The 13,515-nt window shown below is 33.8% G+C and overlaps 1 protein-coding gene across 1 annotated transcript in view; it reads right to left on the bottom strand.

Annotated features, from left to right (window-relative positions):
• Positions 1-2,351: 2,351 nt before the first annotated feature.
• The window catches only part of VGlut (Vesicular glutamate transporter), a 59,652-nt gene continuing 48,488 nt past the window's right edge, over positions 2,352-13,515 (bottom strand). The window contains exons 4-13 of the mRNA XM_073082924.1: positions 10,125-10,237; positions 9,502-9,641; positions 8,832-9,086; positions 7,073-7,266; positions 6,516-6,678; positions 5,959-6,066; positions 5,476-5,661; positions 4,982-5,167; positions 3,610-3,786; positions 2,352-3,107 (exon numbers count right to left, since the gene is read on the bottom strand). Coding sequence (XP_072939025.1) covers positions 2,916-3,107; positions 3,610-3,786; positions 4,982-5,167; positions 5,476-5,661; positions 5,959-6,066; positions 6,516-6,678; positions 7,073-7,266; positions 8,832-9,086; positions 9,502-9,641; positions 10,125-10,237 — 1,714 coding nt within the window. The 3' untranslated portion in view covers positions 2,352-2,915. The remainder of the gene's footprint in view (positions 3,108-3,609; positions 3,787-4,981; positions 5,168-5,475; positions 5,662-5,958; positions 6,067-6,515; positions 6,679-7,072; positions 7,267-8,831; positions 9,087-9,501; positions 9,642-10,124; positions 10,238-13,515) is intronic.

Below are 13,515 nucleotides of genomic sequence, written 5' to 3' on the forward strand. Positions count from 1 at the left end.
GTTGTGTATGAGTTAATAAGTAATGTAATACTAACAAACCAAGCAATGAATACTAAGCATGCAATTCGAAATAATAAAACACAATAAATTTATATTATACAATATTTACAACACTAAACTTGTATCACAATTATGTACTGTCCTCTACTTTATAGAGAAATAAAATTATGTACAAAATACACTTTTATAAACTACTTTTGTGTGTTTCTGTGAAATTATTTAATAACAAACGAGAGAGAAATAAAATCGATTACAATTAAATTAACATTTTAGGAATATGTATTTAAAAACGAAATTTTGTTTAAATCTACAAAAACGTGTTTATAAATTTCCTTAACTAACCTTATAATCAGTGACTAAAGTTGCACTTCTGTACATCCATTAAACCCTAAAAAAACGTGCTAACTCGAGTTCTAATACCATTCGAGAAATGACTACATAATATATACAAGATATATGTATAGTATAAACAATTCGTGATGATTGTCCATCTCGATGCACGGAACTATAGAAGAGTCGGCTTAGACACCTACCTCTTATTGTAAGTCCCGTGCCCAGCAGTAGGACATGTAAAATGAAGGCAACACATTCATAGACATTAGCAAATAATAAATAGACAGTGAGTAAAATATATGTGTAAAAATAAAACGTACAAAAATTAATACAAATAAACCAGAAGGATTGATAAGTGACGTCATAAATAAAGAACACTGATGATTTAAAGTTATTTAAACCGAAATACTAGAAGATTTATCTAAACACCTAATTTTACCTGTAGTTTGCTACATTAGGTATAGGTTAATTATGAAAAGTGATAATGATTTAAATGAATTTGTTTGATTCAAAAAATGTTTATTACATCAGCCATAAATATACATAATATTACCTCTACATTGTTATATTGAAACCAAGAAATGAAAGTAGGTAACTGTTAAAAAATATATACAGAAAAGTAACTCCAAGGAATAATGCTTAACTATCAAGAGAGGGAAATCTGTTTTATTTTATACTATTTTATATGAGTAACACTAAAATTAGGAAAAGTACTACATTGTATACAATATATATGCGTGTTTTGAATACATGTTGATAACAGTTATAGGTATAGTTCAAAACAAACGTATAATATTTGCGTTCTAAGATACATCTTATGATTATTATTATTTTAAGCATTGTTTTACGTTTTTCTTAATTAATTATATAAGTAATAATAATATAGGTAAATAGTTTATACAGGGTGTGACAAAATGACAAGGTCGATGTAAAATTCTCATGTGAATAATCTGTACGGTAAATAAAATATTAACTTGGTAGGCGCATTAGAAATGCCTTTCAATATTTTTTTAATCCATGCAGATGTTTATGAGCTATTTGTAGTAATTCATGCTTACATGGATGCAAATTTATGTTGTTACTCAAAATATTACAGGATATACAAAGATACAGAACCTTTAGAATATATGCTGGTACATTCTGAGATACTGAATTACTTTTTAATAATCACAAAGCACTTACAAATTTAACATTCAAATACTGAAAAATGTGCTACTTAAAATAAAAAAATAAAGGCCGCGTTCACATTGTCACATTTTATTCTCCACCCTGTATTATTACTTTTGTGAATTATTCGTGACACGACTACTTAAATGATATTATTTCAATTTGTACTGAGTGTTATAAATAAACTTTTTAAGGTACATTTTAAAGAATGATAGCATTTTTAAGAGCATTTTAGATACTATAATGATTACATTACTTCCCTTTAATTAACATTTTTAGTTAAATCCTACGACTAAACATGTACATTTATGTTTTCAATTTGAATTACAACCCTAGGATAATTATTATTTCGTAAATATAAGTATTATAAACATTTTACAAACAACATTTTGTGACTAGCAACAAGGACGAGCAAATGTATGATATAACATATGTGAGTAAATAAGTAAATATGAAATATAAGTTAGAGTTAAAAAGATTTAACATTTAATCAAATAATAGTTAAAATCTAACAGTTTATTTAACTAAGTAAGAGGTTATATAGGTATCGAGTTCTATTAATTTGGAGGAAATGCTATATTCGGGAGAAAAATCCTTTTCTGCTTTTCGCAATGGATATTGTTCAAGAGAAATATCTAGAATGAACAAAATGAACATAGCTTTGGAAAGCTTTTGGGAAAACTCAGTAATTAAATTAGAAGTAAACTATTATATTCCACGCATCCTGTCCGTATCAATGTCGTCTAAAATTTTACTCTCTTTCGGGAAATTGTAACATAATGGAAATGTAACATGGGAAATAGTATTATAATGTGTGAGTTCCATAGAACGTACACATACTAGCATTTTGAAGAACATTAAAGATTCAATCTAAAAAAAATAAGTTTGAGGACAGGATACTATCAAGATAGAAAAATAGCATGTAAATAGTAATAGATTGTAAACAAGTGAAAATTAACTAGAAGACAGCCTATCAGATTTCAAAACCGAAAGACTGCCAAAAACATCTAGATGAGAAGAATACAAAGAATCTGACTCCAAAGTGTCGCTCTCCTAGGAGCGGTCAGAATCTCGGATATAAAGTAAGACTACTAAATTAATATCTGATGATATGCCAATGTATTGTATATACATTTGTACACGTTAACATAAAACATACCCGTTAGAAACTAGAACTATAAAACAACGATAGACTTTAGAGAGGAACAACAGAATTAGCACATATCGCCGAACAGAGATACGACCAACCAAACGAATAAAGAGTGAGAGACCTTATAGTACAGCTATCAACGATTTGGTTTACACACAACCTAATGTCGAGAACAATCATACATGTTTTCTATCTACCTATAAAAGTTTGCGAGCCTTATACCAAGCCGTAGTGATTTGAGGTAATAAATAGTTAATGTTATGATTTAGTACGTGTTTTCTGTTGGGTCCTGGTATGTTTCAGCGGGAGGTTGCACGGGTTCGGCTTGGTAGAAGGCTCCGGATACGAAGGGATTATTGGGTACATGCTGCTGAGGCGCGGGAGGGCGTTGCGGAGGCTCGATCGCGCCGTACGCCGGTGGCTCTGAGCCCTTCAGCGGCGCTGAAGGCTGTTCCGTCTGAAATATGTGCTCTATCAATGTCTAATACTTACTCTTATACAGTTTTCAAGTGTATAATTGTTTCAAAAATTTGTAAAATAGTCTTATAGAAATTCTGTTTAGGTCTAACAGTAAATATTGGCTAATTCAGATCTTTAAGTGGCCTTTTTATTGTACACACAAGGAAGCAAACGAGCATTTGATAATATAATTATAATATGATGATAAGTGGCAACAGATGGGTTTCTACTTATTCGAACTAAGTTGGAACACCTCAAAAAGTGTCTCCCATATCACACCCTTAAAAGGAAATCACATCGTTCAACACTGCTGTTTTACGTGGAAGTAGTATATATTCATATATCCTAGTGTGGGGATTTGAGTGTATAAAGCGTTCATTACTATTGTTTATTATATGGAAATAGTATGAAGGTGATAACTTCGGATTAAGATTAGACTTAAAAGCGAATCGATAGAGCACAAGATCTAAGATTTAAAAAAGCTCGTCGAAAATACTTACGAAAGTAGTCTCCTGATCCAAGTTCTTCATTGGAGTCTCATACGGGGGCGTGGGTTCCGCCCAGGGTTGCAGCTCCCCGGACGCAAAGATGCCATAAAAGGTGATGCCAATGAAGTGAACAGTCGCCCCCATAAGGAACACTGCTCGCCATTCCTTAATGACTTGTTGCTTTATATTCTGTTTACAAAATTTACCAATGCAAAAACCATGTGGAACACAAATCAAATATACCAGATTTTTACAGTTATTAACATAATTATTACTATTACATTACATAAGTGATAAAATATATACATATTTAAGATTGTACAATTATTCACCACCTTAAAGCTATTATTATTACAGCTAAATAGGCGTGATGGTGTATATTTGCAATTGTACTGTGTGTTGCAATATTCCTGAATAAACTATTTTCTTTCTTTCTTTTTTCTTTCTATTATGTATTGTATAAGTATTAATTTATTTTTTAAGACTATCCTCCTTTTTCAAAAATCGATAAGTAGGTAATTGGAAGTCTCTATTGCCTCGAATTTACTGTACTTAATCACCAATTAGCTTACGCGAGACACTTAAACTATACGATTAAAAAGAGGAAACATTATACATATCACGTCTGAAAATAACTTATTCAAATAGCTTATTACGTTTTCATAGCAAACTGATACGCGTCCCCGATTTCGACACTAAATATTAGATTATAAGCGTGCAATATTTCATAATCCGTACACCCTTTCTGTGAGATCCGGAGAGTCAGTAGAGCATTCAGACCCGCGATAATAAAGTGCTCAGCGCGAAACGTAGTCGGTGTAACGCATCGCCGCGCACCCACAAAGCAGTTCATTTGATATTCAGACCGCGCGTCACACCGAGCTCGATTTCCTTTTTTAAATTAGCCACGAGCGAGTGTCCTTTTTGTTTCCTCGAAGAAACTCGAGGGTTACTCAGTACGCTCCAGTGGCAATCGAATCGCAATATAGTCATTATTGCTAAGTTCCTGAAGGATTGAGTAAATAACTTTATTGGCAAGTACCGACCACGATAGAATAAGTAATGAAACTGGCGAAAAGAACTGGTACATTCTCTTTTTCCAAAATTTAGCTATACCTCACTGAATGAAAATTCACAAGGAAATTAATAGGAAAAAATGTGTAATTAATTTTTAGATAGTTGACTTTGAAGACTGATACTTGATAGTCTTCAAAAGTATATAAAATCTTTGACAACTTAATGGTTCTTATTCTGTGACATACATATTATATTTGCCGAGAAATAGGACAATAATGAACTGATAATCCTAATAATTATTAAAGAAATAATGTCACAATACGATTACATTCATCACACTATTCGAATTAAAATCGAAGAAACTTACCTTCTCCTGGGTCATATAGTCGATCACGATTGGTACGACGAAGCCAGCGATGGTGCCGATGCCGTTGGAGAGACCCATAAGGATGGAGGCATATCGGGGAGCGATGTCCAGGTGGTTGACATTGTACCCTGAGATGGCGAACCCACTGCAGGCCACACCCAACGTCAGCTCGATCGTGGCCAAGTACTGTGTAAAGTGATTTATGTAAGTACAGTCACTAAGGAAGGACCGATATATCGAATGTTCAATAATATCGATATTTTTTACCAATATTAAACTGCCCCCGCTACAATTTTATAAATTTTTAATATAATAATAGTATTGATCAGCGATCACCATCTACTTGAAGATTTGAAATATCCGTATTTATATCGAAAATTTCATAATCTTGCATCCCAATAATACACCATATACAAACTTAGAATTGATATAGCTAAAGAAACAATACAGATTAGACAATTAGTACGAGATATTTAAAAACAATTTAGGCCTACCTTATTATCAGCGTAAGCGACGAGCACGAAGAAAAACGCTTCCAGACCGAAGCCTCCACAGTTGAACAGTTTCCTCACGTTCGTGGTGGTCATGATATTGTTCTTACGCAAGTAATCCGCCATCATCCCGCCGATAGGCACAAGTGACGTCATTATCAGATGAGGAATGGCGCCCACGAAACCAGACTGTTTACCAAAATATCAAAAGTTACATATAACTCGTGTATCTATCAGAAAAATAAATAATACAATGCCAAATGTATTTTCGTATATTGATATTATTTAATTAAAATCATTGAAACGAGCTTCCTAAATGACGCTGAAAGCATTATAATGTAAACGAAAATACTAAATTGTATTTTTAAGACGAACTGACTGGTCTTCATACTTAGAGATACACATTATATCAGATATACAATACACGTTGCACTACACAATACAATATACAATACTGAAGTGTATAAAAAGACAGTAAAACATCACCTCAGTAATCTGCATATTGAATCTGGTTTTGAAGTATGACGATTGGAAAATAACTAAAAGACAGAAGTTCCACGTCCTGCAGAAGTTAGCTACGATGATGGCGTACACCTGAAAAAACATTCCATTGTAAAAAATGGCAATACAATACAACAACTACAATACAATACTAGACAACTTTAAGTCTGTTTATTACAAGTTTAGTCATTTAATCTTCTTTATGTCGCATGATTTGTGTATTTTTATTTATGTAGATGACCTCAAAATTAGAAAGATTATTCGCTCTCTCACACTCTCTTATTAAACTCCTAAGTAAAAGACTTTCACGTTGTTAAGAAAATGCATATTATACAACTTCTTTTGATATCCCAACAGTCAGGTATACAATACAACTTATACAATACAAAAAATACAAAACACTTTTGTTACGTCGTTTTTCCACGATTTTAGTCATATTGCATATAGTTAAAATGATTGCAAAATTTGAAGCTTTTTACCTACTAATTATCAAAATGATAGCTAAGTTTGGAGGTATTATACTTTAATTTATTAGAACTTACAGGTGGCGAGGTGGCGAAGGCTTTCCACGGGGTGGCCCGGAAGCCAGGCATCGCCGCCTGCGTCGCGGTCCCGAGGGACTGCTCGATGTAGGTCAGCTCCTTACCGGAGATGTGTGGGTGCTTGCTTGGCCTCTCGAAGACCAGCCAGAGCCACATGAAGTACCTTTGATAAACAAAAGGTATTTTGTAAAGATAAGTATTCTTGATTTATAATATTGTAATACAATTATAATATTTTTATTAACTATTTTGCTGATCTTTTAAAAAACGGATTTGAAAACACTAGCTTTTTAATATGATTTTAGCCTAAAAATCAGTATAGATAGAGTTTATGTTTTAAACAAAAAATAAGAATCGTTAAATATGGATCCATTCTGCTAAGAAAATTAAACTTTCTTGCAATTTAATTATGTTAGTTTATAGTAAACTCTATAATTAGTTACATAATAACTAATTATAGAGTTTACTATAAACTACCATTTCAATGACATCAAAAATATATAGGTTACCATTTCAATGACATCAAAAATATATAGGCATCTTATAATACCACTTACCATATGATACCCGAAACTCCATAAAAGTAAAACGGAGTTTGCCAGGAGATGTAATCCGTGAGCAAGCCGGATAGTGGCATGCCAATCACAATGCCAGCGTAGGTCCCGCAGAAGGCTAACGTCGCCAGTCTAGAACGTTCTAGCGGTGGAGCCCACATACGCCAGATGCCGTGGCAAGAAGGGTATGTTACACCCTAGAGGAAAAAGTGGTCATTTATTTATGTGTCTAATATATTTTGCTATTTTGTTAACTAACAACTATTGTAATAGAAATATTGAAAAACGATCACACTCTAGGTATCTTTAGACGTCTTATCTTAAAAATTAAACCAGTAGGTACTTTTCAGGGAAAATAGTTTCTTTTTTATATTTTTGCATAACAAGCTCTTATCTACAATATCTTAATGTAATGTGCATTGAAACACTAAGTTAAATCTACTACCTAATAAAAAAGAGAAACATATCTAAGCACTTAGATTTTGATCTCACTTCTAAGATTGTAAAAAGAGTTAAGTATAAAAAATATAAACAAGACGCAAAAAAGATAATAAAAACTCCTACGAAAACCCGATCACATAAAATGAAATGTATCTTCAAAGAATTGAAACGTATAATAAATCACACAATGCCTTCGTATCTATAAATGCTGTAGATTTAATAGGATAGCATTGCCATTGACGATCGGGCTTAGCTGGGTACAAGGATGAGTAAATACGTAGCCATGGCGACGCGTGGAGGGATCAGTAATCCTAAAGAGCCTTTGTACTTTGGAAAGCGATTTCGACTGAACTCAAGTACGATTAGGAGATATCGATCGATTGTAATTGAAAATAGTATATGACAGATAACGTGAATATAAATCAAAGGTAGATTTATTTATTTATTTATTTACATGCCAACAGCAACACACACAATACATTGTATAGTACTTAGAAGTACACTATAATAGTATTAATAATAATAAGGTTCGTATGAGTGCCAATTATAGGCATGAACAACGTTAAATTAAATAGATTAAAACAAATAAATAGTTGTAGTAGTTTAACACGATGAAAATACCAGTACAAAATCTTTGCCTAAGAAGAGAATAAAAATAAAATATAAATGTTTTTATTATTTAAGTTACAAAAACAGTTGCAATGTAATATGCAGAATTTACTTTGTCTAAAGCACCAAATAAAGGGGAGCAGGAAATCCAAACGTGACGAGTCACGCATTCGATACGGACTCGAGCATCAAAATTTGACGCATCTCTAATAAGCTTGATCATGCACCGTCACGTATTGAATGCCAAATGTTCAAAATTTAAACGAACGGCATTATATTTGGTATATGATCTCTTAATACCCTGAAACGTTATGACGTATAACAAAATGTAACACGAGTGAAGGAAATAAATTAAGTACTAACTTTTTTGTATCTGCAAGTAAATTTAGCAATAAGACTACAATACAATTTTTATATAATGCAGGAGTAGCAAACGAGCATGCAGACCACCTGATGGTAAGTGGCTACTGCCGCCCATGGACATCTGTTATCAACCCCAGATAGGATTAGATATTCTTACCTGAGATACGCCGCTACCCCTGAGGACTACGCTGGAACGCGTCGGTAAAGTATGTCTCCCTTACAACTCCCTTCAATAAACACAGCAGCGCCTAACACTGCTGTTATTAGGCAGAAATAGGTGTGGCGGTGGTGCCGCCGGAGTTGAACCGCAAAGGGTTCTAGCACCTTCAAAAAATGTGAATATACGTACCTCAACAAAGCCTTGAGCGATCTTCAGCATGACGACAGCGGCTGGGCCAACAGACATGGCTCCTGGGATGGCCATGTTGAAGAAAGCGGAGGCCACAATAGCAGCGCCGAAGATCTTGTTAGCTGGATACATAGAGGCCAGGAAACCGCCGGGTACTTGCGTGATGAGGTAGCCCGCGAAGTATGATGAATCTATTGAGGACTCAACCTCAACTGTCCAGTTGAACGGTGTGTCTTCTCTTACCCCTTTTGTGGTCTAAAGTAACAAAGAAAAATTAAAAAAAAACATAAAGTAAAATGAACTTCAATATAAAAATGTGCCTTTTAAAAAAAAGCTACTGAATGAATAATGAAAAAGTGTAAATGCAATGCTATAGCTACCAGCTACCTAGCTGGATTCGACGAATGAAGTTTGACAAAGACAGTAACCCTTTATCGCTATTATTATTATCCCTATAATATGTGCGATGTAATTAAACTTCTTTCGAGCATGATATACAGGACTTTAACCATAAAAAAAAATCCGCGACGAACTCATACAAAATATGCCCTACTCGGTGTCGTTAAATGTTGTTAACACATTATTATTTATGTTATATGAGCACTAAGACGTTTCACGCTAAAAAACTTTACCACAGGGTGAACTCGTTTCGTAATAAAGAAATACTTACGTTAACGACTTCCGTCATCTTAAGCTTAGCCATGCTCATGTTGCAGCGCATGCCGAACATGATGCTGAAGCCGAAGCATGCCAGCAGCGCGACGGTGTAGCGAGCGCTCAGACATGGGCATTCCGCACGCACGTACTTATCTGATAGAAAATACACTCGCATTTTTATTCTATTTAATTCTAGCAGTAAAGTACATCCCAATTATATCACAATTTGTCACTTATACCTTTACAAAGTGTAAAGATGCTTCCCAATTTTCTATTGGTAGATGTAGCAAACTACTTTTTAATACATTTACAATGACATCATATGGACACGCCGACGCATATCACACAAGGACAATACAAAAACAGGGCTGGTATCCTATTTGCCATCGTTTACGATACATTGCAATGCAATGCAGGACAGTTTGAAAATGCTCGAGTAAAAGTCTGTACTTTATGAAAACCTTTAAAGAAAAGCTAGAAAGACAACATAACAGATTTTAACACGGTTATAAAGCTGAAATAGAGTGGTACCTCCACAATCAAAATATGAAAAGCTCTTTCACCTATGTCCAATAGCGCAATAATACGTTCAAATTTAAAATTTAAATATTTCCACCTTAATAATGAGTGCATTACCTATGTGTCGAGGTGGTGGTCTTTCCGGTGACGGCGGTGTCTCCAAGTCTTCTCCATCGTACATCTGATCATAGCCCTTTTGCTCCACATGGAAGTTTTCATATTGTGCATTTCTGTAACAAAAGAAATTCAGTTACTCATACGCAAAATAAGTCAAATCTTCTTTTTAAATATAGTTGAACGTATATATTTTTTATAATTTTATATCCAGTTTAAGAGTATATTTATAATGGAAATTCTAAATATTATTCTAATTTCCTTTTGAATTTCTTTTGATCCTAATATCTACACCCTCTATTTACCCTATAAAATACTTTAATTTCGATTCAAGTCACACTCAAATTTAAAATCCTATTTCAGAAACTTTGCAATATTAAACGGTTTACGATACTGAAGTGTTAATTTTTGTAATAAAATATCGATACAGTTTTCACACCGGCGGCTCTACGTAGAGTTCGATTACAAATGACATTGCGCCTCTATTTCCTGGGCAATTAAAACGAAAGGATGAGGCGTAGAACGATGAGAAAATAGAGTTAAAATTCTACGGCAGCATAATAGCGCATACGAGATTGTACCTGCATCGGATGTGCTCATAACCCTTATTGGGTATTTTACACGTTAAAGGCTGAAGTAGTCTTCGACATTATTTTAGTTGAACACGGTATTAATTTTAGAAATCCTATTAAAATGTAAACTTAGAGTTAGTCTTCATATTCTGGTGAGCTGAAACAATATTTTAAGGAGAAACTTGTCAAATACGTATTGATAATGTTTGCCAAATAATTTATTATGCACACATTTTTATGTTAATGCCTTCAATGTGTATTATAGTTTATTCGTGGATGTGACCTAAAAACTAAACTCTGATACTAATTATTAACATATTTTGTACGACAGAAGGAAGAAATATTTGTAATTTTGTGTTTGTGGTTAAGAAGAAATCGGTTTAAAAAGAAGTTTCTCATATATAGAGGTTGACATATTTCTAATTATGACCACTTTGCTTTTAGGAAACAAATTAGATAATAATAAATGGCTAAACGTCGCAACTGGTGATTTGCAAACAACGAACAGCAGCGCAGAGGGTGAATTCTAATTGAATCAGCAACGTAATGCCGCCCTCACATCGCATAGAGGATATGGAAGCTGACGTCACTACCAGTTTGTCAGCCGAAATTTGTTCCTATAATGCTTTTCTTGCTGCGATTTTACTTATCATAGATAGCTTGATGATTAAAATGAAAAGTGACATAACATTTCTATACTTACTTACAATATTAAATCAGGCAGACAAATACAATGTTAACATTACCGGTTCTTATCAATCAAAACATTGCCTTACTTACTCAAGGATGCTCAGTAGACTATTTAGTAGGTGATGTAGTAGATAGTAGGACTTAATAATTACTTATAGAAAAATATACTTCGGCAGTTCCAGAGATTGCGCCTAGGTACAGTGTAAAAAGTTATAAAAATGAACTGTAAAATTATGAAATAAGTAACACATTCATTAATGTATCAATACGTATGAGTGTAATTAGCATTTTAAGTAAAAGACAGTAAACATTTCTGTATAATTTAAAAATACATCAGGCTTTTTCCGTCTTATATTCGTAGAAATAAATCTCGTTAGTATTCAACAGTTTTAAATAAACCTAAAAGTGCTTGCAGAATGTCCCCACAAAACATGGAAAGCGTAATTTAATTTCCACTATTATGATCCAGTTTAAACGCAAATTGACTACATCTTGTAAAGCTACAGCTCTGCTTTAATTGTGGTGTCCATTAGCCGCCCAAACCTTATTAAGTATTCATATTTGCAATACTCCCCTTTAGAGAGCGCGACTGTTGATGCGACATCTTTTCCAGTCACACCTAAACGCATTAGTACGCGATCTGGTGAGCACAATGACAGTAATGCGGGGACAGTGGGACATAAGGGACGCGGTGACGCCGTGACGCCGGGACATTGACGCGTCACGGCATAACGTGGGGACATCGTGACGCGAGACGCAGTGACGCGGCGTTGCGTCGGCGTCGTGCCGAAAGACGACCCGTCGTTTCCACTTGGTTATGCCTTTTATGCGACGATTCATTACCAACGGCGTTTAAATGGGGGGAGCGAACAGATAGCCACATTTATTACTTTTGTCAGCGGAAAAATGAATTTACACACCAGTAATCTTGATTTTATGAATGTTAAAAAGAACAGGCACATAAAATGATGTGTCAAACTTTGGTTGTGCCGCTTTATTTTGGTTTTCTATTTACTTTCATTGTTATTTTTATCGATACTGTATTGTTGTATGTAGCATAATGTAATGTAGATAGGAATTGTAAAGTAAATTATTGGAAAGAAGTTATAACAAATTGAAATACAAAATAAAATTAAATCGGTGCAATTCGATAAAAAAAGATCAAAGAAACGCGAGCAATTTTATCGCCCAATAAATCTCTATTAATCAAAAAACATTTGTATTTTTGATAAAGACACCCGTAATATAACAAACAAAAATAGAGATTATCTCTTTTTCAAATCTCCCCTCGCGTCGCCCTAAATATTATGCTTCTAATGTACCCTTACGTATACCCATCATTATATGTAACGCAACTAAATGGTATAATTATTGTTTTGAGCTGGTGTGTCATCACCCTATACATGGGAGTTGCACTTCGAAACGTACATTATTTCTTAAAAGCTTAATGCATCAATTGTTTTCCAAAAAATCGTCGCCAAGTGTGTCGGAGTGCTTTTCTTTTGTAAAAGACGAGAAAACTCGGTGGCTACGAGTATTATGAAATCTAGTCTCTACGATATTTTTATCCATAACAATCCTTACACTTTTAAGGAAAATCAAATTATCTCTGGCATGTGAAGTATATCAAGTCACAAAAGTTATCGTGATTACTATTAGCGTGGTTAACCAGTTGGCGTGATTAACTATGGTAAATGGTAATGGTAAAACCTTTCACATTCAGAAAGAAGCAGTCCCCAGCAGTGGACAGTAATGAATTGACGGCGACTTCAACCAACTATTAAATACTAAATATTTAAAAGTCAGTCCCTTTCCGTATAATTTAATTTTATATTACCGTTTTTATAGTTTAAAGTGCCTCTATACGAAATTGAACGCAATAATCTATCTCGCCACAAAGCTTAACTTTATAATCAGTTTTACCGGACTCCATCACAATTTACTAAGCGCTACTAGCCCTAAAATTAGAATAGTTTAACCATGATTTTACTTTCTCATATCACATCTACATATAATATTCAAAATTAAATTACTTCTAATTTATAGATAAAAATATTAATGTTGTGGTTATTACAATTTTATAATGTATGTATGTATATTATGTATGTATGTATGTATGTCATCTGAATGAT

Source organism: Epargyreus clarus, unplaced genomic scaffold (genome assembly GCF_041222505.1).
Source record: "Epargyreus clarus isolate Ecla_fem2 unplaced genomic scaffold, WU_Ecla_fem_2.2 ptg000018l, whole genome shotgun sequence".
Classification (NCBI taxonomy): Eukaryota; Metazoa; Arthropoda; class Insecta; order Lepidoptera; family Hesperiidae; genus Epargyreus; species Epargyreus clarus.